The 26,943-nt window shown below is 36.9% G+C and overlaps 1 protein-coding gene across 1 annotated transcript in view; it reads right to left on the bottom strand.

Annotated features, from left to right (window-relative positions):
* The window catches only part of PRDM6 (PR/SET domain 6), a 70,808-nt gene that overhangs the window by 35,500 nt on the left and 8,365 nt on the right, over positions 1-26,943 (bottom strand). The window contains exon 2 of the mRNA XM_057433305.1: positions 25,723-26,030. Within this exon, the coding sequence (XP_057289288.1) occupies positions 25,723-26,030 (308 nt within the window). The remainder of the gene's footprint in view (positions 1-25,722; positions 26,031-26,943) is intronic.

The following is a 26,943-nucleotide window of genomic DNA, read 5'->3' on the forward strand; positions in this document are numbered from 1 at the left end:
CTGAGTCCACATCAAAAAAATGGCATCCATTCAGCAGTCCTAGCTCTGTTTAAATTAAGACAAACATCTCATGAAAGCTTGAATAAACATTTAGGTTTAAGTAATCAAGAAAATCTGTATCTTCTCATATTTATTAAGTGTAATTTTTAGACTTATAAAATACACTGTCACAAATTGTGCATACTGTAAACAAATGGTGGACTCATCATTACAATGGTTTTGCCTGTCTATTGTAGTGGATGAAACACAGCAGGTTCCAACTGCTCTTCAGCTGAAAATTTCCTTCATCCATTTCTTTCCATATTTGCTGACATGGAAAAAGATCAATGCTTGATAGATTTTGACAAGTTCATTGTTGCAAACCTGTGTTTTGTAATTAATCTCAGACTACTACCAGCAAATCTGAGTAACCACTCATGTACTCATCACATCTTCACACTGTGAAGATTAAAACCTAAGAGCCTCAGCAGATGAGAATGGAAGCACTTATTTTGTAAAATTACATGGATGATAACAAAAATTAAGCATTTCCCCTTTAGGTATCCACATTCTAGACTCATGCCAGAAAAAAAAAAATAATCTAAAAAGATCAGATCTAAAAATAATCAGTAAAGCTGTATCCTGGTCTTCATTTACAATACCTGAACTCAGTTTTTTAAATTGTAGAATGATACAGATTTACAAATAAATATAAATTAGCCTATCTCCAAAAGGCTAACTTGGAGCCAAGCTGCATGCTGCAGGGCTTCAGGTAGTTCTCAGAAGCTATCTGGTATCTAACAAAGGCAGTAATGGGACTGGAGATGCCTAAGCAGCACAGAGATGCTGACAGTAACAGAGTTGGCAATTCAGCAGGAGACACGTTTTCTTTTTTCTGGAATGAGTCAAACACCTTCACTCCTAAAGTTTCATACAACACATAAGCATGCGTTAACAAAAGGTTGTATTTGGATCTATGTGTTGTGCTGCTCCATGACGGCATGGAACAGCATGCCGTTACAAGATGGTCTTGTTCCAAGACTATCCTTTATGCTATTCTGGTTATTCTCTGTCCTTCTCTGTCCTTTTTTCTAAATAGATTAAGAAATATTTTCCTTACTATTAATTCCAACTTCATTTTCTAAATCTAACCATTGTTACTCAAAATTCTATTAACTTGCCTCTACTCTCCCATCAGCCACTTTCTCATCATGTTCCTTTTTTCTGGCTCTCATTTTATCACGGCAGCAGAAAAGTACTCAAGAATGCTTCATTAAAGTAAAAACCAAGGACTGAATGTAAAGGTTTGTGCTCATCTTTTTCTCTATTCCATTCTGAATTTTTCTGTTTCATCTTTAATATTATGCAGCTTACCTTTACCCTTCCAGCCTTTCTCAACTCTGTGCCAAAATAATTTTAGGTAACATGGCAGTTTTTTTTGTCCTGAACACTTTCAAGTGAAAACATCTAGATACCTTATGTAGTCTAACAGATGCAGCAGCTATATTTCAGAAATAGCAGAGTAGTTTGAGCAGCAAGTGTACTGTCTTTAAATGTTGACTTTTTTACAAAAGAACTCAAACCAGATGTAATAATTAGAAACCAATAGAACCAGTGATTATAATCCACATAAAAAATTGTAATAGTAAAATGGTTAATCCAAAAAGAGTTCTATTTTTTCTCAAAGTGTAAATTGTAAAAACAAAGTAAATTAAACCAGTTCTTATTTAATGATTTTTCCCAGCATCCTCAAAGTTTAATACAAAGGAGAAATTAATCAGTGTTAATTTGCATACAGAGCTGCATGCAAAATTATTTTACTGGATATAGCCAAAACCTCACAATGTTTGTAAAGCAATAACAATAACAAAATGTTTCAGAACAAGGTTTTCTGGATTTGGTTGGGTTGTTCAGTTTTCTGTGGGTTTTTTTTGTTTTTTTTTTTAAAGCTATTTGGATTATTTCAACATTTTATAAACCATACAAAATGTTTCATTCTAAGTTTACTGAACTTTAAAACTGAAAAGAGTTCTGAACTGAAAAAATAACTTTTTGTTTAGAAAATGTAAGAATGACATGTTTAGATGATTCAAAACATATTTTTCCCAAAGTTTTATTCATCAGAATTTCCCCTGAAACTGATTTTTTTATGCAAACAGTTTTAGTTTCTCAGCATTTTCTAGAAAAGAGAAAAAAAAATAAAGAAAAAAAAGAAAGTTGGTTTCCTCCTTGGAAAACTCCAACAATTTGTAACTAGTTATCTACTGTAAACCAGTGATAGGCTATTACAGGAGACATAAAAACAGTCATGGCACCTAAGAGCTTGCAATCTGAAAGACAGAGATAAGGCTAAATGAATTGCGAGACCCAGAAAACGTGATGAAAGCATAACCTTTCCCCACTTTTCCTGTCTCTTTCTCCCTTATGCATAATCACAGAAATTCTCTGCTAAAATACAATGAGATTAATGGAGAGGGGGGGAAGGGGGGGGGGGGGGGTAGAAACTTTCCAGTTTTCTCAAGCTAAGCAGGAATTGCCACACTTCCCCTCTGCCAGAAGAGAAAAGCCTTTGGTTTCCCAGTGGAGTACAGAGCTCTACCAGTTCCCTCCCATTCATGGAGAAAACTACATGCAGACAAGCTAAAATCTAAGCTCTTTCTTGTCCTGACAGTATGCCTTGGCTGCCAGCCCATTGGGAATGTGGATTACTTTAAGTCGCATATTAGCCCATCCATTTGAAGGCAAAGGGGAGGGAAGGCATACTAAAGAAAGAATGGGAGAAACTAAGCAATGTGTGAAATAACAGAGTCAATTTGTATATTCTAAGAGGTTCCTCAAGGGGAACATGGTCCTGCTAATTGCAAGCAAACCAATCCTTGTTCAACTGCTTTTTATGCCTCACAGACTCCATACTTACTGTATGGAGCTGACTTTTCTAACTGGCTTGACCACTACACTTGTAAGACAAGAGAATATTAAAAATAACCATGTTCTGGCTCCTACCCATACACTCAGATTAACTACTTTCAAAGAATTTGATGAAGCTGTAATAAAAATCTGTTTATCCATAGAAAGAAGCACTACTTGTTCTCAAATGACATTTATGATTTCATGCAAACATGAATGTCCTAAAGCTCACCTTTTTTAATAAGGAGTCTTTGAAAAGACATAAAATATTTGTCCTAATGAAGTAATGGTTTCCTAAGGTTTTGCTTCTTTTCTGTACTGCCTACAATTTTATGTCTTTGTTGAAATGTGTCACTTTTTAAATAATGATGTTTCCCTAAGTCTACTATATTCTTTTTCTAACCCATGCTAAGAAAGCATAATTGTCAGACATCATGTTTTGAGGGCGAACTGACCTCTGACATGCTGTGGATAACGTAAATTTCTTCTTTTATGGTTATTTTGGAAACATTCCGAAACTGAAACCCCTTGGTTGTTTAGTATCTTGCACTCACTCCACCTAACAACAGTAAACTAAGGAGTCCAATGTTTTCAGCCTAAAATTAAAGGTGAGAGGAGAAGGTGAAAAAGTACTTTAGCGCTGTGAGGGAGTCACTGCTATTAGAGAGTCACGGCCAACTTTAGATAAGACACTGTACTGAGACAGTCCAAACAACTGTTGCAATCCCAGGACTGTCATCTTAGTCTGATCAAATTTGTCTAAAAACTCTCCAAGAAACTGGGAGTATGGAAGAGTGAGACAGTAGAGGTTAATGTACCATGATTCTAGCCTCTGCTGACTCATTCTGTCAAAAAATACTGAGGATTGTCCAACAGAATACGATAGTATGTCACTGCAGAAGATTTGCTTTTTCTCAAAGACTTTTCGTTCTCCAGTAGAGAGCAGAGAAGGATGTGAGTTACTCCAGGCTTCAAAGGAAAGACATATATTTTGTCCAGATAAGTAAATTGTCTTGTAATCCCATGTGGCATCTGGATAAGAAATATATTATACTTACTAGAAAATTGAGCAAATCCTTGGAATCAAGGATGAATAAACAAACTGACTGAGAGGGAAAGACACTTACCAGAGGCCTAATAATGAAGTACATTCAGGAGCACTCCATAGTTCAAAGGCTGGTTGCTCAGTGAGCAGGACTAATGAAGCCTGTTTTCAGCAGGGATGTGTGTCCTTTGTCCCCAGAACTTCTACTGCTGTAATAATCTCCACTTCCTCACTGATTCCAGTGTATAATTATAAAAAATATTTTAATATTTTTCAGTTATTATGTACTTATTATGCCACTGATATCATTGAAAGTTCAGCACATGGAAGAGCAAAATGTATGGCGGAGTCTCTCACTATGGATGCATGAAGAATAGTGTCCTGAAATATCAGGCCCTGTAATGGGTAACTAGAAAAGAAGTATGGTGGTGACAAAAAAATGCTCACAAAACCCAGTGACTTTTGCTCAACAGTGAGGTATAGATTGGACTACCGACCTTTGCTGATCCCCATTAATACCCATCTGCATTTTCAATAATCTTCTTGACAGCATCCCCAAAGCAAAGCAAAGAAGTCACATAATGAAATGTGAAGTAGCAAGAAGGTGAAATCTGGAACATTGATGGACAGAAGTCACAGTGCACAGTATGCCCACACTCAAAAAAACCTTGTGCTGGACCAATTGCATAGGCAATAGTTCCAAATGCAGTTGCTGTTTTCCTGAATCTCTGGAAATTTAAGCTGCTGCATGTTTGGAAAAGCACTGTTGCCATGACAATATAGGATAAAGTGTGCCCTGTATGCTCTTCATATTTGACTTCACTATATATACAGGATATCCTGTATTACACAGAATGTCTGGCAGTCCTGAAAGAAGAAAATGACATTTCCTGTTGTCATTTACTTTTTGCTATTTTTTCCACATTTCAGGAGATTTACCTTCTATATCTATTAAATCAAACATAGTGAAAATGCAGGAGGGATCACTGTCTTCCTAGCCCTATAGTCATGACTATGAATTAAATCAATTCCAATCACTACAAGTACATCATTAGCAATAACATAGTTTGATTATAGATACATTTCATACCCATTAAATTTAAATGTTATCTTTTGTGACATTTTCTCAATCTAAAATGTGATTTCTTTAAAAATGTTCAAAATCAACAAGCACTGAAAAAACCCTCTCAGCTTCTAGTAATTTTTTAACATTGGAAATAGGATCAGAATCAGACCCAAAATCATACTGACATGAGCAACCCTGAAGACACAAAGTTCCATGCAAGGACTACAAATGGTGTCAAAAGGCATCATGCTCCACAATGCAGAGTGTCTATGCTTCAGCCTCTGAATTATGGGGTAAATCCTCTAAAAGTCAGTACAATAATAACCAGCAGCAAGATGATACCTGGCAGAGTTTTAAATTATTGTGATGATGGGAGAGAAAAAGCAGGAATATATTACCTCACCTAAATGATTGTTGCACTTTTCACCTGTAAAAAGTACAAAAGATATGTATTGCAATTCCCATTTTACACCTGAGGTGAACCATGACATTAACATTGCAACTCTGCTTAAGCACTCTGCCAACTTTAATGGCACATCTACATATACTGTGCACACAAATGAGAAAAAAATCCAAACCTTATCACATACATCATTCACATATTGCATAGAGTCAGTCCTGAGATTTGTATTGATTCAATATCTTTGCGAGCAGAAATGAACAGGACTCAAAAGATCCATCATGATGCAATTATCCCAAGTTTTTCTTTCAAAATGCATCTATGTGCGGTCCCTGCCAAAATAATTTTAACTGTAAATTTGCAAATGTCTGTGTTATAAAACTGCACAGATCTAAACTATAGCAGTCAAAACTCAACTGTTTTATAAGTACATTTAAAATATGGCATTAATATAAAAATCCCATATCATACAACCAAAACAATATAACTTGCTACGGCAATATCTAGATCATTTTTCCAAACAAATAGATAAACTCCATCATGTCATTTTGAACTTCTTCTGACCTTCTGATGGCTACAACTGGGAACAAATGTTATCCAAGAAAAATACTGGTGGCTCTGTATTTGCAAAGCGGTGCATGCTTACACTAAGCAGCCTTTGCTTTAGTAGATTTATCAGATGTACTGCATAGGAAAAGGAAGCAGCCCAGTTCTGCTTTCATATATATAAAGTATAATGTATAATCACAGATTAAATATCCTTTGAGTTAAAGCATGTCTACTCTAATCAAAGTGACTGATATAGACAAATTTGTTCTCTGGCTGTAAATTAGCTATCTGGGTCACCACAGCAGGGCAGTCATGGCAGCATGGGATGTACTTAAGGCTATATACCATGTTTCACTGTAAGTTTTGCATCCCATTGCAAGCTCAGTATTGCTGGAGTTACATTACTTTTAAGGCTAAAACAATTACCTTAATTAAAACTAGCTGACTTGTATCTGCCCAGAGCTGCAGACACATCTTTGGCTGCCCTTAGTGAATTTATAACAGGGAAAACTAATAATAAATGTTGGGGCACTATTGATTATTTCCTTGGTCCACATGCAGTATAAAATGAAATTTGTTAGTGACTTGAAGGTAGGATTCATTTCATATAACAATAACCATCTAAGAGTAAGTATATAACCTAACCCTATTACCCAGTGTCCTTGTAGAGACAATGGAAAGAAACTGGGAGCATCAGAGGGCAATACATCATAAGCAAGGTTTATTGACTTAGACCAGATACTTAACTTACTTGATATATAATGTTAGACTGAGAGTGCAAATACAACCTGCTATAAATTGCCAAACCCTGCAAGGAGTTCAATGACACAAGTGCTCAAAAAACTCAGCCATTTTAGTGCTGCTTTTATACTGGTTGCTTTCTCATACTTTTAAGAAAAAAAAAATTATAAACAATTATTATCATCTTAATATTTGAGTGTGACTTGTAGTACATTTTTACTAGCAAAACAAGAATAGCTTCTTTATAGAAATGCATTTATAATTAAATGTATAGCAGCATATCAGTCTCAAAAGTTCTTAGCCTCCATTATGACTGAACTATGAAAACATGTAATCACCAAGAGAAATGATGCAAAGAATATCTTTTTTTCTTTTTTGTAATTTCAGCTTTTTTCACTTTTTCTTTTTTCTTTTTTCTTTCTCCAGTGAACAGCAGCAAAAGCAGCTTTTAGAAGAGCTGTGGTTGCAATGCTCCTGAAAGCTGCTTCCTTAAAATGACCTTTCCTACCCAGTAATCGATTCCAGCAGGGCAACTCAAAAGGAAAAGAAAAAAAAAAAAGCACTTTTTATCATATTGCTCATAAAACTACTGTGTTGGGAAAGCTTTACAGACACATGCTTAAAACTGAGAAAACAAACAAAACAAACTAACAAATAAAAAGCATGCCATTTCCACTCTAACTTCAGCACTTGCCTCGTTAGGGTGTCTCAAGTCATTGTCTGGAAGTCTTGAGATAATATGCGAGTGGCAAGAGCATGAGTATGTCTGAAGCCTGACAATAATTGCATACCACTGTTTGCATTGCAGCAAAGTCTTGACATTGCACACGACGTAAGCATAAAATAATAGAGCCCAGTGAGCCTAACTATTTCAACCTTATCAGATGGAGAAGAAAAAAGGCTTTACTTAAAACTGGAGGCTCTTAACCTTCCACTGGAAGAAGGGACAAAGGAGAGCATAGTTTCCACATGAACGATGATGGTGGCTCCAAACAGTCCACCACTCCACAGCAGAACCAGACTGAACTGGGAGGGCAGGTGGGTTTCCAGTAAAGAAGCTGTGGCTACCTTCCTGACCTGCTCTCTCCAAAGGCACCACACCAGATCACCAGCAGTCCCTGTGCCACCACAGCCGTGTCCCATGGTGGACATGAGCATCTTAGGAGTTTTCCAAAGGCAGAGGTCTTTGCAGATTTCTTTCTTAATGGGGGAGAAAATATTGCTGCCAGATCTGGGTCTTTGGGTTGCAAATTTTATTCAACCCTACCCAAAATGAAGGATAAGCTTTGTTCTCCAGCAAAGTCTAGTCAGAAAGATTCAAACAGACAGAAAATTGTCGTGGTTCATGCAGCAGTACACACAGGAACTGAAACATGAGAGACGCTACAGCACATCTTCAAACACTGAACACTGCCATTTAGAAAATATATAGTGTGAAACTATGTAACAGTGTCATCTAGTGACTTGTGCCATAATCTTATTGACCAGACCAGCTACAAGGAAAGCCAGTTTTTACCCTACTGAAGTGAGCTTTGCCCATTCTGTCTACTGATTCTTGGCCCTCAGCTATGACTAGATTTCAAGGTCAAACTGAGTGCCCCATACACAGACATGACACTTGAAGACAGGTTCCTGATGAGCACACGGGTATTCTTAGCTGTGTGTTCGGAAATTCTAGCAGAATGCCAACACTGGGCATGGTGCAGGTCCTGTCTTGTGTCAGCAAAAGCATCATCTGTCATGATGCTGCTGAAATACAGCTCCCAATACCACCTAATGAGACTCCTTTGAACCCAGATCTCCATGTAATCTGCAGAGTGTTTTGCAAGGTCCTGTAGACCACCAGCAAGCCATGGACAACACCTTTAAGGCTCGGGTCAAAGCAACTGCAGTTATGAGTAGGCAACTTCGCAGATTCTTTTAACACCTGACTCTAACATGAAGGATTATGTATCTATAATACACCAGCGACTAAATCCTGTGCCATACCTCCTTATTTCTAAACACACACACTGAACAGGAGGGTGCTAATCTGTTTATAAGGCTCATGAGATCCCATCAGCATGACACTGAAAGAGACATCAGTCTAGCTCTTTCTAGTCTTCATTCTTCTTGCCTGAAAGTGTGTTTCCCATGTACAAAAGCACATAACAAAGACCATTTATAAAAATGAAAAAGCTTAATAATTAGATTCTTTCCTTTTTAGAGAGATGAAGTTCTTCATAAACTGTAATACTTGCCAAAGTGTACAATTAAAGGCATAAGCATTTTGTCATTATAATTAATTAAACTGTCAGAAACTTTGCCCAAAAAGCATTCAGTCTGACAAACTTCGAAAATTTGGAAAATGTAATATAAGTGTGACACTTGTCTATAATTCATGTACCAGCTTACAGGGGTATAAAACAGACTGCAACCTTTATTAGCTGTTTATAAATAAAAATAAAATAGAGTAAGACAAAGTTTAAGGAAATGAGGTAATTTTTTTTGCATTATATTTTCTGTTTCAAATCGCATTCACTTCCTTCCTTTGCTTTACACTGTACTGCCTAAGTGCTTTAAATGTTACACATCAACTTAACAGAAGCTTCCAGAAAAATATGTACAAGTTTTGTCATTGTTTTGGTGAGTTTTTACTGATTCTGCTGTGAGTTTACTAGTCAAAATTAAGTTTAAAAAAAACAAAAAAAAAGTCATCCAGTTTCAGATTTTCTTATTTGAGGTTTGCATATGCCATGCACCTGAAAAATCTGCAGCATCTAGGTAGAGACCACCATAATAAATAGCACAGCACAACAGGCAAATTGGGACACTTTTTCAACCTAGGACACTAACATCTTGTGTTCAGACTCATCGCTGAGCTCTGCTCAGAGACCTGAACACTGATTTGGGTGTCTTTAGGAGGCAGAATCTCAAACCTTGCTAACATCTGAGACGCAGGCAAATCTGTCACACCTGGATACACTGCAGGTTAACAATATCAAAAAATCTGCCATGCAGGTGCAATAACACATTCAGAAATAACTCAACCCAACATCTCATTGTAGAGGTACATTGTCGTATGTCCCTTGTCACAAAAGGGCACTAGCATCTGATGGCCATACCTTTGCTTCCGGTGGTATCAGCTCAGCTCCACCTGGGCAGCTGACTGTAGACTGCAATCTCACAACTAATTCTAACTAGTTCATTGTTGGCAGTCCCAGAAAAAAAAACTAAAAAGTAAAATAAAAATAAAAAATTTAAAAAAAAAAAAAAGCACCTGGCTTTCATTTTGAAAAAAGTTCTAAGCACTTTTTGTTGACAGAACAGTCTAAGAAATATATAATAGAAGAAAAAAAATAATAATTAAAAAAAAGCTGCCAGTATTTCAGCCCAGAAAAGCCACGAACCCCCTTTCTGTAATATAAAAGTATAGGCTGCTCTGCTTCCTTTCCCAGACCTGATCCAAAAGGCAGCTTTCAAAGGGATCCCATGGGTCAGGAACTTTCACCAGGGCCAAACCAGTATACCCTGTCACCTTTAAGAAGAGGAAATCTGAAGGTAACTTGAGCTGTTCTCAGGTCCTTCTTCTTAAGGGGACATGAGGGCCAACAGCACCACTTCTTCAGCACAAGATCTCAGGACAGCTCATGTCCAGCAGTCACCTAGTGCTCCTCATCTGCAACGCTCCTGATCTCTCCTTTCTCACACTGCCCAGATCCAGCTCTTACTTTCCCACCTTTATCCACTCATTCTTCCTTTTTCACCTTCAGAGCCCCTTCTCCTCTCTCAGACTTTTCATCGCAGCTCCACTTGGTGTTTCAAATGCACCCATTCCTTTCTAAAACAGTGAAGCATTTGGATACCTCCAACAGTTTGACAACATGCATGTAACAAATCCCAGAAAACTGTATAGTTTTTGTTTCCTTGAAACTCATCTTCTTTAGCTGCTCTCTTCCATGTTTTCTTTTACAGCACTGAAATGACCATGTGCTAGCTTTATATTGGGGCTGGAATTACTTATTTCTGAGGCACATGACTCCAAGGTGCTGAAAAAAAACAAGTAATAAAAATGTGAGATGGAAAAAGATTCTTCTACAAGAAGTTGTCTTAGCTCTTAGCCCAATTCATAAGAATATAATCTAACAATAATACAATAAATCTAGAAGTCTGGAATCCTTTGGAGTATGAGTTTGGGGAACAACTTTTCACAGGTAACATCCTCGATGTAGCCACATTTGGATTTACAAGGCATATATGTGAGGACAACCAGACCAACAGGATTTAATTTCAGACAGTATTTTTTCTTCATAACTGCAAAGAAAAATCAAATACATATGAATGATATTCAAAGAAACACATCTGATACCCTCATAAAGCTAATTCTGACTTAGAATATTTATAGCATAAATAGTTTAAGATTTTGTATGTGCTGTAGAGCCTCGTTTGTCAAAAAAAAAAATACATTTAATATATGACAAGTGAAAAATTTTATATAAAACTGGATAAACCACCCAGACAGTTAAATCAATTCCTTTCTGTTTAATTTTGCTATTTGTTTTTCTATCTGAGCTGCCAATTTTCTAACATATTAGAGAAGAAGTAGGAAAGTCTTTTTGATTGATAACAAGCTCAGATTTTTGTGTCAGATCAGTATTTTTTCCAAAGTTTGAATTCTGTATGTTGCTCTTAACATTCTTAGACAATTATTCTACAAAAATTATTTAAATGCTCTTTTTTTAGCTGCTTTGACAAGAACACCAAAACAGTTCACATCACCCTTGACCCACAGGGTGTACATCATCTTGTCAACATATAAACAAACACATGATGGGCTGTATTTTAATAGATTCTGTAACTATCAAGATCCAATTCATCAAAAGGTTTGCCAAAGTGACAGCTGTGGGGGTTGTGGTATATGGTTGCCTGTCCATTCAGTGTTACTGCAGTAGGATCATTGCAAGAAAATCCGGGGCTACTGTTGCTCTTTATTCCATATTATTATATCTCTGGAGATCTGGGTTAAGCTGCAGTCTGTATGCGCCACTTCATGTATAAGTGAGATATGCAAACTTCCAAGCAGAAGCCACATGGCTAGCTTTTACAATAATCTCTCTCTTCTCTCTCCACCTTTATCAGACAATTCCTCTGATGTGCTGCACTCTGTCAGAAAAGGAGGCTGAGAGGAATTTATGAGCACAGAAACTCTTACTTGGGAGAACGAGCAGAGCTCAGCTTTGATAAGGTTTACACAGACACAGTCACTTTTCTTGGTTGGCTTCATAGCTTCATGGATTTTAAAGACAGAAGGGGCTATTCGATCATCTGCACCAGGCTGTAGTTTATAAGCCATCAGATTCCATCTGGGAAAAGGCACAGTAAAAAGGGAGAGGACCACTGTGCCAAGAGTACCTGATGTCTCCATGATGGCACAGAATTGCTAAGGCAAGAAATGTCCAGATGCACCAACAAGCCAGGACAACCACATCTGAAGTTGCAGAGCTCATGACAAACTTGTAAGGTCAGTAGCAGTCTGCCTAGGGCACAAATATGTTTGTTGTAAAATCAAAGTTTAACTGTTCCTGGCCTAATCGCTGTGTTCTCTGGCACAAAACAGAAGAGCAAAAGAGAAAGCAGAATCTGCAGAATAGCTGAGTGAAGAAATTCCCATATGCTCCCCAGTGAAGATGAGACCCTTATGCAAAATGCTCCAAGGAAGATGCAGGCAGCCTTACTCTCCCCATGTATAGCCCAGGAAGTACAGCAAAGGGTTTGGAGGTTCACAGACCATGAAGGCAAAGGCTTTGATCATCCAACCCAAAGATGAAGAACTTGACGCATCCAATGACTCTGTGATCATTTAAAGAGTCAAAATGCTTCTTTTATGTTTAACTACTGCAAAAAAACATAGCTACCTGCTTCTTTTGAGATGTGTTTTGTGTAACTTCTGCTACTGTTTTTTTTTTCCATAAGTAGTCATCCATAACAGGAAGACAAATCAGATCTATCTTCTTCTATAATGAAGACAATATATTAAGTGCCATTAAGAACTCCATTCACATGCTTTTTCTCCAGAAGCTGGTCATTCTGTTCTCTTTTCCCACAGTTGTGTGATTGTGGTCTCTAGACAGCAGGTAACTCTTCAAAAATGTTTATACATTTTATACAGTTTATAGTTACCATAACCCTTCTGCTAGAGAGTTAAATGCCATAATGCTTATGGGCAACTCATACAGAAATTCCAATACACATGCACAAAGCCAAGATCTTTTTCCTTGTCTTCTGCTGCCTTTCCACCTGTCTCCTCCAGGATGGAAAGTTTAAGAGACTGATATATAAATGTAAAAAAAAAAATATTGTCCTCTTTGAAACTGCTATCATTTTTGTTTTGCTGGAATGGGAAGTAACCCTGGGATCTTTTTATCCACTGGCAAGTGCAATCACCATGAAACTCAGAATGAGAAGACCTGAAAAATCCTGCAATCTGACACTGGGACAAAGCTCAGGAGTCCTGATCTTGGAAGCCACACCATGTTCTCTTTAAACTCCCCAACAGCACCAGCTGCCTGGAAAGTGGAAGGGAGTAAATGAAAGCTTAGAATCATGCAGTCACACAGTGGTATGAGCTTACAGCACCTCAGGCTCATTTTGTACTTTTACGGCTGTCATGCACCCAAGAGAAAAGCTCTGCAAGCTCAAGAATACTGAGCATTACAAAAGTTACCTACCAAAAGTTTTGTACTACTTTCAAGTTTTTGAAACCTTAAAATAGATAAAATACTTAAAATAACGAACAAAAGAGCGGGAAATATCCAGAGCGGAAATCCATGACAACACAAAAGAGAAAAAGTTTACTTCTGAATGCTATGATTTCTTAATATTTTTCCTCTGGCTTTCTGTGGGATATCTACTACTCATCATCAGATAGCACCAGCTCAAAAACTGAATAATAACTAGATCAGCACTGTAATGCTCATGAGGCAAGCCTAGCCTGGTTTGTGAGAGAGTCATAAAATTACCTGTAACCTCTGAGAACAAAGAGAAAGAATGGCAGTAATCTTCTGCCAAGAGTCACAGTCTGAGAGAGCCCTGGCTCTTTCTGCAAACTCACTGGGCACTACACTGCCTTGCTATCCTATTCTCCATCTTCAAACACAGTATTTTTGACTGCCTGCATCTATCCGTTGCTCCAATTTTCCCTGTGATCTGAAGGTCCACTTTTTCAGCCTCTACAGATATATGAATCTGTTGAGGAAAAATGGAAGGTAAGATATCTAGCTCTCTGATTTTTATGATGCGGTCTTCAAAGAATATGAAGGAGGGAGAAATTCAGTCAGACATTCAGTCTGTGGCAGTCTAATCCTTGGCTGCTGCACTATAAAGTCTTTCTTACATAGAAGTTTCTCAGCATTACTTCCTTTAGGTAGTACCTTAGGTAAGGTAGTATCGAGTTCCAATGACTGTCTCATTATTTGAAAAAAGCAATGGAATTAACTATCAAAATGTTAATACACATCCAATCCAGCCTTGCTTGTGATATAGAAATACTATTTTTTTTCCCCAGTTAATGTAGGGTGACAGCTAGAACTAGAAATGGATGATCTCAACAGCAAAACCAGTGCTAATTCTCCAATAAAATTAAATCACCTTCCACACAGAAAATCCCAGAATATTTACCCTTTTCATAGAAAACACTGAGACAAATGCATACCTTTTCAGGAATCACAAAAAAGAATTTTTAACGTAAGATTTTTATCATAATAAATAGTAAAAGAAATAAAATAAAAATAATTTTAAAAGTAAAACATAGTAAAACAAAAGTAAAAATAAGCAAAAAATAATAAAACAAACATCATGGTGGTACATACCATCACTAGGTTGGCTCTAATCATAAATTGTTGCAAAGACATGGAATTGCCTCAGCTTAGCTATCACTCTGGCAGCTGTCTTCTCTGTGGATGCAGCAGCAAGTTTAAATCCTTGATGTCTTTCATCCCTTAAAACAGATGATCTCACAGTAAAATGTGACTGAAAAAGGAGTGTTTTTCCTGAACTGCTCACCAACCAGGAGCAGGGTGTGGTACAGGAGCAGTGTGCTGCTCAGCTTCAGAGAGTGGAGAAGGCCTTGTGCAAACTTCTTCAGTGGCTATCACTCTTATTTTAGATTGTGATTGATAGTGTCCTGAGAGGCATTGCTAGTTATTCCTGATCATAAATACAGCCACTGTGGCATGCAGGCCATAGTGGGAATGAATGGTGTAAAGTATAGTGTATGGACCTCTAAGATTTCAGAAGGTGTTAAGTAATAATGTGGAAGTAATAAACTAAGAATAAAGGATTAAGCAGATTAAGATTCTACAAAGTCCATGAAGTTACCCAACATAACAGTTACTGTATCTTTGAAAAAGAAGACATCTGATTTGGCTTAGCAGCAAACAATGAAATTGTGCATAAATTAGACTTTCAAAAATAAAGGAAAAATCTATTTCAAACAATGAACTAAAACTTCTGAAACACTCCTGCCTCTGGGACATGTCACTTTGGGGTAATTAGGGCATAAAAATTAACATTTTATTAAATAAACGAAAGCCCACAAAGGTTAAGAAAAGAGTCAGATAAATGTAGTTTTTGGAGGAAAGGGAGGCTGCAGACCTCAGGCTGACCTTCAGCCAGCTTTTGTTGAGAATGGCAGACCACAAGGTCAAATAGCTACTCAGGCAGAGTTACTGTCTGAGCCCACCCAGGCTCATATATATAGCCTACTTTAACGTGTGTTCCACCATATGGTGGGCTGGAGACACCTCTGAGCCCAGGCTATGCAGTTTCTGCTGAAGAACTCTCACTGCTAGAAATTCATTAAATCTCTAGACTGGGGATCCAATAGATATCACTCCAGACAAACAAGCAAGCCAGTTAATAGTCCTTAAAAAAATGCCTCTTATTCCCAGTAACTTAAATGTGATCCTGGTTTGATGACAAAAGAGAATGAAATTCTGATGAGACAACACTGATGTAAAAATTTGAACATCAGTGCAGTACCCAGTTTTCCCTAAGCATCTTCACAATTAGTGCATGGTCTAAGGAAATGCCAATGTTCATCTTCACTATGGTTATCTTTGTGATGAAACATCATAAAAAATTTAGCTTCCTAAACTTCTGACTTTTAATCATGCTGAAAGATCTACAGCAAATTAAACTCTATTGTGTTGGTCCTCGAACAACAGAACAGGTTCAGCTGGGTGAAAAGTTTTGGTCCCAACATGAAAACAAGGCCTCAAATTTCTCAGGAAGCCCCTCTCACTAGAAAAAAGCTGGAGCCAGAATACAGTACTCAGCAATTTTCAGGTTTGTGATCATGGAAAAGAGAACACTGCCGGAAGCACAGCTGAAATCTTAGCTTGGTACACTTTGCCAGCTGACCCAGAAAGTTACAGCAGTTTTAAGTGAAATTTATAAGTCTGTGTGACTTTTTTGTGCATTTCTGTTATAGCTGGTCAAAAACTAACCTGCAGCCTCCATTTTTCTACATTAAAAAGCCCCCATCTTGTTAAAAATCAAATTTTTTGCAGGAACCTACTAGTTTTGCTTAAGTATTCTCATTATGGTTTTGCACTAGTTAAGAACCATTCTGATGAAATGTTAGTATTTCTTACTGAACTTTCCAAATGTATGCCATCTAAAGGCACCTAACCAATCTGTACACCAATTTTCCTCTTCTGAAATGTCGTGGATGAGAATCAAATTCTTTTAAGTTCAATATTTTTTTTCCCTTATATGTCTCAGAATGTTTGCTCTGAAATACAACAAATTTTTTTAGAGGTGGAAAAAATTCCACTTTGCTACCAAACCTGTCACTAAAATCTTGCTGGTCACGATAAAATAAATAAATTTAAACCCAAGAAAATATCTATAGCTCAGCAAAACTTCACATCTCCAGGTGGAAATGAAGATGAGCTTTATTAACAACTAATCTTACAAATAAGAAAATACACCTGAGTCCTTCTTATTTTTCTCTAAGCAATCGTGCATCTCTTTCATCTAATTTTACTGGAGCAATGGAAAAGGGGACAAAATTCAAGCCATCTTGGAACAGAAATAGGAATAGAAAACTTTTTAAAATTATTTTTATTTCAATGCTAAGACTTTTTTTTTTTTGTGAAATGGTGGTCTGAAAATAGCATCAGTACTGGCATGAAAATTCTTTTGACAGATTGCTAAAAATTAATATCTGCTTTCCGCAGTGAATACTGATACAGCATAGAGCAAAATTTACATACAAGTCATTTTTAAAAAAAAAATCTGAGTTTCACACAACTGGAAGCTTAGCCTAAGTAAAAATTGCAAACCCCAGATTTGCTTACTTCATTAGTTTTATATATAACACTTCAGTTAATGTAGGAATTACTTTTTTTTTCCAGTTTAAGATTGTAACAAATACTGACCATTGCTCTATTTCCAAATTCAGGACTCTGTTACAGGTGAACAACATGAAGAACGGAGCCTTCATGTGGCCTCTATTTCAGTAGGAGTTTCTTGCACTCATCATTAAGCCACATTTCCGTACTTTGCAGTTCCGCAGATGAAATCAAAACACCTTTAGCAATGCCCTGGGGTCACTAAATTTGTTTGCTTATACACCAGCAGGTCTCTACACAGAAAATACCAGGTTGAATTACTGTTAAAATATGGAATTGTTTACCTACATCTTGCTAAACCCATGCAACAAATATGCAATATATTATAAACAATAAATTTATGAGTTACAGATTTTTTACAAGATACAAAAAATATGGTTTTCTTTGATTATAATATTCATCTAACTAAATACAATGTGCTGCTACACAGTCACTGGCAACGCAATCCTGCCTTTCTTCACAGTAAAATATTATCTTTAGGTCAAATGAATGCATTTGTACAAGGGTACCTTCTTGTTCAGTGAGTGTTGCTGTTGTTGTATGGACAATGGCAGATAATATGCAGGTGGCTCTGAGGTTCTGAAGGGCCAGTTGTCCTAACTTGGAAAAAACTGATTTAAGAATTGCAATTAAAATGATACTTGATTATTCGGTCATGCCTGAAGATCTGATTAAATCAAAGCTCCTAGTGACATCAATGGTTACCTTTTCTGAGCAATGACTGCCTAACTACTGCAGGACATTAGTCCTGTAAGCTCCTGATCTGCATAAGGCCTGATACAAATTAGCTTGGTGCCAGCTATGAGTGAACCTCATCTACAGTTTGCAAAAAGAATCTGCTGTAATCACCTGCAATCACCTGCGTTTTAAGGTTTAGCATTCATAGGTTTTTACAGTGCATATTGCTTATTTTCACACAAGTAGAAAGCACTTTGGTTTGTGGTTGATGGCTGACATTTTGCAGCTTTATTGTATTTGTTTTAATATAGGAAAATTTCTAGAGAGTATTTGCTTTGTGACAAAATGTCTTTATTGTGTCTTGTAGAAATAATTGACCCAAATACACTATATTTATTGGTCAGTTAGAACTTTAAGATGCAACAAACAGAATATGTTATTGACTTTTAAATCTTCAATCAAATATTCACAGCTGCAATTTGCCAAAATTATTTACCTTTCAATAGTGGATCACAAACAGAATATGCACTATAGACTCGAATGCCTTGGCCATCAGCAAATAAATTACAAAGTGAAGAAAAAATAAGTGTTCTGGCTACCATCAGAGTCCATAAATAGCTGATGTGGTTCTCCTTTAAAGATGTGTGATCTTCTACATTAGTAGTCTTTTTCAATGCATAATTGACCTTGAGATGGAGAATAACCTCATAGTAGAGTGGCCTTTCTTTTAGGGAACAATGAGTATAGATACTAGAGGATGTGCCTGTTGTCAATGATCATTGCTGAAATCTGCCTATACCACACTAGGACAATCAATTTTGTAAATTATTGCAATAATCAAGGAAATTGCCTAATTTATAAATCCTGGCATACAGCATTTTAATGGATTCCTACATTTTAATGCTGATGCTTTCAAAGCCAAATGAATTGTTGTCCAAGCTGTCACTACACAAAATGATAAAAACATTCAGTCTTGTGGGTAACTACATCTCATGGATATTCAGGCCATCAGGTACATAATCACTCATTAGCGAATTCTGTGATAGCTTCAATTTGCAAGCCAACAGCAAAAAGCCACAGTTTCCTTATGAAAAAGCCTTCTCCAGAAGCAAGGGCTAAAAATCACTGAGCATTACTGAAATAATACATTAAAAATTTTCCTAGACTTCTTTGTTCAGGTAAGATACAACACTGTTAAACTTTTTTTTTTTTCATGCATAAAAAGAATAATCTTATCTCTGTAACTAAGAGGCAAGTTCGACACTTTTTGACCATGAAGTGCAGGTACCATTTGTATAGAAGGGGAATAAATGCAGGGCTTGGTGCCATGGCTGTTGCTGGTAGGTAATTCTATCTAATCTGCCCTCCAGCTTGCTCTCCACAAACTGGCTCTGCAGACATAGGTACACTTGGATTGCTATTCTCAGTTAAACCTTAAGCAATTGATTTCAGCCAATAGTGGTCTGCCAGTACTTTACTTACTGCTCAATCTCACTAACCTGACATTTATGGTGTACTGATTGGCCTCTGTCAGTGCTGGCGGTTGTAAATTCACTTTGAAAAGCTTTGTGTTAACAGCCTTCAACCAGGCTCCAAGAGGAGTATGAGCAGGCGAGCTGACAATTGCTCGACCTCCTGCCCTTATTACAGTGAGTAAATCAGGCTTTGAGCCATTAGGCTGGAGCCTGAGGCCTACACAAAAAGGATTGACATGACTAAAGGTCAACCTTTGTCACACATATGTAACAATTTGGATAATGGAATTCTGTAACTTATCTAAAAAAAGGTGCCAAATGCTGGAAGGCAAGTATACTCTGGGCTGAATTTTCCAGCTTTCATGTTAAGCTGTTACTTAACTGTCTGCATTTTAAAGTCCATACATGTTTGATGCCATGAAACCTGGGGGACCATAATGTATGTATCAGTGATTGAGACAAACAAAATACTGAACATCATCAATACCCTGAAAGGCATACGCTGCAGTTGCGGCTTAGGAAATCTATAACTAATATATTATTGGCATCAGGTATGCAACACATTTTGGACATCCACACATCTCATTAAAACACTGCCATTATTCACCCACTTTGAATCAAAAGTTAAGAGTAATTGAGTAATTTCAGGCTTTACAAACCAGCTTTCATCCAACAAGCAAAACTGCTGTTTATAACTCACTAAAAAAAAAAAAGAACAAAGAAGAAAAAAAGAAAAAAAGGTCAAGTGTTTCTGTACTGTTGGTGATTGGATCACTTTTGAGCAGTATGGAAAGGAAGTGATCAAATTAAGGACAGAAATGAGCTTCTAGATTTATTTGGGTTTTATTTCAGTATTTTTGTGTATTACATAATAAAATCTTCAAGGTGAGATTATGCATTATGTGGAAACAGACTGCATGATTTGACAATTTAGAAAATATTTTTTTTCTGGGAATAGCATGTGCACGGGTGCTTGCATGTTCCATGAAGTCCATGGAATTACTGTTTTTAGTAATACGGTTGAGTTTCTGCAGCAGTATCCAACTCCCCACCAAAGTTTATTCCAAACTTCACTAAATACGAAGAGAATCAAACCCTGTTCAAATTAGATTTGTTTTGTTGCACATGTGCTTAGGCCTATTTCTCTGCTCAGGCATATGATACCTTCTGTATGTAGTATAAACATACCAAAGACATGGAGAAACATAAAGATAAGGCATGAAAAAGTCTTGCAAAAATCACAGAGTTTCTAAAAGAAACATCAAGGCTTAGTCCAGCTTTCCTAAGAATAAGAATTATCAAACACAAAGTAGCCTTTATATTTGGGATCAAACTAACTTTGTATTGACCTTACATAACAAGTCTCTAAGTTGCAAAAGTTATCTGGAAAAAAGCAATGCTAAGTGATCCAGAAAAACTAATATTAGGAAGCTTCTTTATAGCAGCTTAGCACAATTTTCTTCTAAGGTACATAAATTAAAGAATCAGTAGCACTGAACGTGCTCTTGCTGAATTTTCAGCTTAGTAAGCTGCTGAACACAAATAAGGGATACTTCCAGGATGCAGCACCTGAACTTAAAATCCATGCAAAAATAAAAATTATTGTGTTGTTTTAACAGAAAATAAATACAAAATGTGATACACTGCACAAAATCCTCAGAAAAAGCAAACCAAACAACAGAATGGCACCAGCTGTTACTCTGAATAATTTAAGATACAATTGTAACATAACCAAAAGAGATTTTTCAAGACAAAATTATCTGAATTTCATGAACATGACATATTTGAAACAGGGCTGACAAGCAGTCTAGAATACTAGATGATGGATTGCTGAGAAACATAATTTTCACTTTAATAGAATGATGGCGTGCACATAATTCTATTCCCCAATGCTTTGATGTAACAGCGAATTTAGTCCAAAACTACAGCCTTGAGAATCCGAATACAAATCCATCACCATAACTGGAACGAGTACTTCATTTGGAAGGTAAAGATTCTCTCTGCATATCAATTTGTACAGAAATATACAGGACTCCACATGTACTCTGGCCAGCATGCGCCCCAGCAAAATGCCTGCTCTTGGTCCAGATGAAGTCAAAGGCAAGGTTTTCTTCGACTTCAGTTAGGGCACAAGAAGGCCAGTAAGTATCAAAATGGTACTTTATTAAAATGGCATGCACATTTTCTGGTAGTGCCAGTTAATCCCATCCATTTCAGATGAAAATCAGTGACACAAGTTTAGCATTTTGCATTTACTAATGAATGTCCTGCTATACGTATATTTTACTTATCCCTATAAAAAACCCTAACGTGAAAAGTGGAATGGTATTTCTTCCAGAAAAACCAATCTTAAATTAAGTCAAGTTAAAAATAAAGTGAAAAAATATATTTGACATTCTGTGGCTTTTCCAAAGGGAAAAAAAAAACAAAAAAACAAACAAACAAAAAAAAAAAACCAAACCAAAAAATACTGACCTATTATTTTATGACAGAAAAAAAAAAAAAAAAAAAAAAAGACACCAAACTCTTTTTTCAGGTGAATGATGAAAAGGAAACAGAATTTGTCCTTTGATATATCTGTCAGTAAAAGCTTTTTCATCTAAATTGTATTTGCAGGGGAAAAACCCATTTGTGACTTAGCTGCTTCCAGAATTCACATTTTAAAGTTTGAAGCCCAAAAAACTTTGTCTAGTAAAAATGTATAAGCCTTTTAAACTTCTGTATTTTATTCTAATAGAATTTAAGTGTGTATCGTATACATTCTTTAAGTCTACTCTTATTAAATTTTGATGTTAAACAGAAAGGGAAAAACATGTGCAACTAGATTAATTTATCTCCAGGGAGTAAGGACACATTAATAATTGAGATAATGTTTTCATATATGTTGGAATCAAGTGTGTCTTTTCACTTATTAGAAAACACATTAGGGGAAAATTATCTCATTCTCATCAGTAAGAGCTAATTGCTGAGAAAGTCTCTGTTTTCTTTGCAATAACAAAGGGATTGTTCTTATTATTTCAAAATGGGGAAAGAAAAAAAAAAGAAAGAAAAGAAAGAAAAAGATCAGAAATATTATCAAGCAGTGCTGGAATAAATGCCTGTAGTACCAAAGAGTGTTTACTTAATACACCCAGTCCTGTTATTGTTTTAAACAAATCAGAGTTTATTGCATTTTCATGAAATACAAGCAAACTGGATTCAACAGAAGTAGGCCAAAGGGGCAAAAAAGAACTATAACTAAAAAAAATACAAATATTTTTGGCTTTCTGAAGGGCCAACCTTTCTGTAATTTATAAAAAATTATCTTGGCTGATTGCAAGAGAACTCTGTAATTTCCCATGAACACCCATAGGTGTCAAGGCCTGTTGTGAGGTAATGGAATGGTATGTAATTTACTCTGAATCGCTGTATATTATGCTGTATGGATTATATACAAAGCAAACACTGCGTGCATGGTGGGAACACTTGTGCAGACAGACTAAAGCATATTTCCATAGCACTGAACTACACATCAAACGCAGTGCTTCTGATGTTTCCCACAACAAAGGGAATAAAAAAAAACACTAAATCAGTAACAATGCTTAGAAGTCTTTGCAATAGCCCTTCTATCTGGTGTACACAAAGAAATGCATATGAAACCAAGAATCTATCAACTTTACTTTGCAGTGCTGAGAGAAAAAATATTAGAATGCTATTTATGGTCCTAAGGAAAAAGAAGTTCTCTCTAGGTCCATTAAGATCTAATGTTGAATAACCGATCTGCAGTCACACTTGTGTTGGCAGCTATCATGAAAAGCTCAGTGGAAGAGCATTGTCTAAAGCCACAACTTTATAAAGGGACAATGATGAAATATTCCTTTAACATTTACAGCTATTTAATCCACACTTCTATACCATAAAGACTAAAAGAATACAAGCTATTCAGACACATACTTTCAATTGCTTATATTTGTTTTCATAGATCAGCTTTATAAAATCACATACACTTTCTGATTATTTTCTTTTCCTATACATTTTCTTTATTCAACATCAGTTCGATAGATAAGGCATACCAGATTGAAAGCCAAAACTAATGAGAAACAGCTAAAACTTTTACCTAGAGCTTACAGTATGTGATTCTTTGCTAACAATTTTTGCTATTAACATAAATAATCCTAGACCATGAGCTGCCCACAATGCCCTCTAAAAAACCGTAAATTTAGTAATTATTTTAAGGTAATTCATTTAAAATACACATACTCATTTTGCTAGCCAACAGGCAATCTGTGTTGTGTGTTAAGAACAGAAGAGCAAACCCGCACAAAAACTCAGCTGACAGCTATCAGTGGTCTGAACCTGGCACATACATCAGTACTATTTCTTCTTTGTACATAAAATATTTTTTCTTTCCTCCAAACAATCTTCCTTCTTTTACTGCCTTAAAACAGCTTTTAAATTCATCTGAGATTAGACTAAGAAATTCTTGCCTTTTTATAAAGATATCAACATTTGCAACTTAACTGCGTAAAACTGATCTATAATTTAGAAAAAAAAGGAAAAATTAGGGATAATGTAAAATTCTCTAACTCAGTTTACTCTTACTAAATTTCAGTGTTTTATGTAACTTGATGATCTGGCAAGCCTATTTAATTATTTTATATTTTGTTAATTAGCATACTCTGAACCACAGAATCCCTCCTAATGAAAATAAATCCTCCAACACCATTATATAGTGTTCCATGAACGAAATATCTTATTAACAACATATTTCAGAACGTTCTCATTATAATCAAGGGGCTTTGGTAGGAACATATTTAAGTCTGATTTATTTATGTCTTCTATAAAAGAGAAATTCCATCTCCAGTGAAGGCAGCAACAAAGCTCTCAATTATAATTCATCCAGTTTTACTGAGTATATTTAGGTGTGTTCTGAGACTATCTTTTACGCCTTAATGTGAAAATCTTCTTGCCACAATGACTTTTTTGGGTAAATACTTTCAGACAAAGACTCTGATGGGTTATTTACTATTTGCTTGCATACAGAAAACTCATAGAAGATCTTACTCATAGGAAGAAGTCACACAGATACTATGCAAAAATAGAACGTAATTATTAAAAGAGGTGATCAGTCCCAAAGAGCTGACAAACATTCACAGGTTTTCTGTGAAGAACTGCTATATACAATATACCGGCTCCACAACACCAAATATCTGCTAAAAATCCATTCACTTCTGCAGTATACCCACTGAAGGCAACGAAAACATTTTCTGAATCTTCATGAACTCCTTTCCAGGTTTCTGACCAGCAAGAACATCTGCTTTTATTCTGAAGATATGTATTTGGTCTAGATGAGTAAATACAACCTGCAGATCTACAAGCACACCCTTGCTGACTCTCCATAATAGTTAGTCTTGAGGTGAACAGAAGCTGCAGCTACAGAGGACTAAGCATAACTAAGAAATTGTATCTTCCTGCACAAAGCAGAGAAGAAATAAGTGGCAAAAGACTAGGTAAACAGTAGGCTGTTTCTGCAAATAAGAAGGACTGACACACAGTTGGATTATATATGTTCTCTATTATTAGGTCTGTGTGTAAAGTGAGCATATATTGTCTTTTCTTTCTAAATTAACTAATCACAAGATGCTCTTGTTAGCATCTGCGTACAAACTGTACTTAAGCAATAACTCCAGTGTTTCGCGGGAGAAAATGTACATGGCCATAAACAGTAACTGGCATGGATGTCCCTGTACAGCCAAAGGGATACAAAATGGGTTTACGATCTGTTCTGACAAACCACAGTCTCTGTTCATCACAAAATAAAGCAAAGTATCATGGGCTGAATGTTTTCGTATCAATTATCACTGTTATACTCTCTAACACGGTGACAAGTATATAAAAAAAAAAGCGTGTTTTCAGAGAGCAGAAAGTGGCTTTTACATAAAAGCACTGAAAACATCATCAGGGAAGTGCACAGTCAGTGCAGGACAGGAGTTGAACGGAATTTTGAACAAGCACTAACACCTTCACTGTGTGAACAGCAGGGCTGCAGAACAGGCTTCTGCGCTTGTTTTGGCAGCTTTTGTGGGCTGTCCACAGGCCATAGGGATGGTGCAATATGTCATCCCTACCCACACATACTACTCAACCTAAGATGATACATCTAGTATTGTGACCTGAGAGTTCTGCCAGCTCTTGTTACGCAGGTCAAAAGGTAAAGAGCACTATGTGCTGTAACCTTCAGAATTCTCTGACCGTTGTCTCTCTATTCCACATTACAGCTCCATCCTCAGATGGAGCTCTGATGTGCCACTGTTTTTTAATGACTACCTCTCTAGGGCAGCAAGGCTTTTGCTTGCACTGGCTGAATTTTCAAATCTGCCTGGTTGGCTTACTTAAACTGTGTTGTTCTTTTTAACGTCTAGTGAACAGTGCTAGTGCTGCATCCAATTACATTTGATGTCTAGTTCAAAACAATCAAATTTGACAAGGAAAGAAAGCTGATAACTTACTTCCCAGAGATGCTGAGTGTTCCTGATTGAACCTGCTTGAACCTTCTCTGGCAAGAGCAGGACTCCCTGGAAGGGCCCAATCCATGTGCCTTGCTGGATCCGCTGAGCCGCACAGATGCCGTAGGCCAGGCCAGGCACAGTGCTGGTGCACAGGCACACCTCCCGAGGCAGGTCCCGGAGCCACTCTGGGATCTCCGGTGGAGGGGCTGCTGCAGCAGCACTGCTGGTGCCCACCAGGCGCCGCAGGGAGTGGAGGGGCCCGTGCATGGGGCACTCGCCGTTGCGGTTATCAGCACACATGTCACATCCTGTGAGACAAAGAGGGGAAAACACCATCAGTATGGTGCTGCTGGTCACCACCACGGCCACTACCATGGGCAAGATCATGCAGATCCCTCTACTTTTCCTATCACTTCATGACAGCTCAGTGCTCAGACGCACTGTGCCCCTCTGCATGTTGCTTAGGACAGTTTTCCTAATCTCATCAAAGCCCTGAATAAGAGATCCCAAGGGCTGAGGAGTAAGCCTGCAGACATTTTGCAAGCCTGGTGTGTTCACAGACCTGACAATATTAACACATTTTTTTAAGATTAATCTTCTGACTAACATAAATAGCTCATTTAAACCATCCCAGTGTGTTTCCGTGAGCCATTTTAAAACACAGTCATAACGCCGTACAAGTCCCCTTCATTTGCCTTACCACAGCTCAGCCCAGTGGTTTCACTGAAATAGGATTTCATTTCATCCTTATTTTAAATAAATGTTCACTCTACATTTTGCATTAACATGTGTGCGCCTGTGTGTTTAGAAAATAAAATAAATAAAACAGAGCCTCATGAATGACAAATCAGAGTGTGGGCAGAAATTTGCTTTCCTATAGCCATATCTATTCTTTAAATTAAATCATTACTGATTCCTAGCATACATTTGAAAATTTTGTATTGCTTGGGAATGCATATTTTTTGCCTGTTACCCATAGCTGACTGTAGGAACAAAAACAGCATGTCTGATTTTGTGAGCAGCTCCCACAAAAAAAGACATGTCTGTAAAAATGTTAATTTCCCTATCTGCTCTTAATAACAGATGATGTTTCTCTATTTTGGGAAGTTCCTATCTTCCTGAGCGAAGAAAATGTTGGTTAAAAGTTTCCACTGCACTCTACTGCATGTGCCGTGAGTGTACAAGTTCCAGGAAAATGTTTCACGCTCAGGAGATCCATTT

The sequence above is a fragment of the Pezoporus wallicus genome, unplaced genomic scaffold, assembly GCF_028554395.1.
Source record: "Pezoporus wallicus isolate ANWC-B61680 ecotype Strahan unplaced genomic scaffold, APGP_CSIRO_Pwel_v1 contig_4055, whole genome shotgun sequence".
Lineage (NCBI taxonomy): Eukaryota > Metazoa > Chordata > Aves > Psittaciformes > Psittacidae > Pezoporus > Pezoporus wallicus.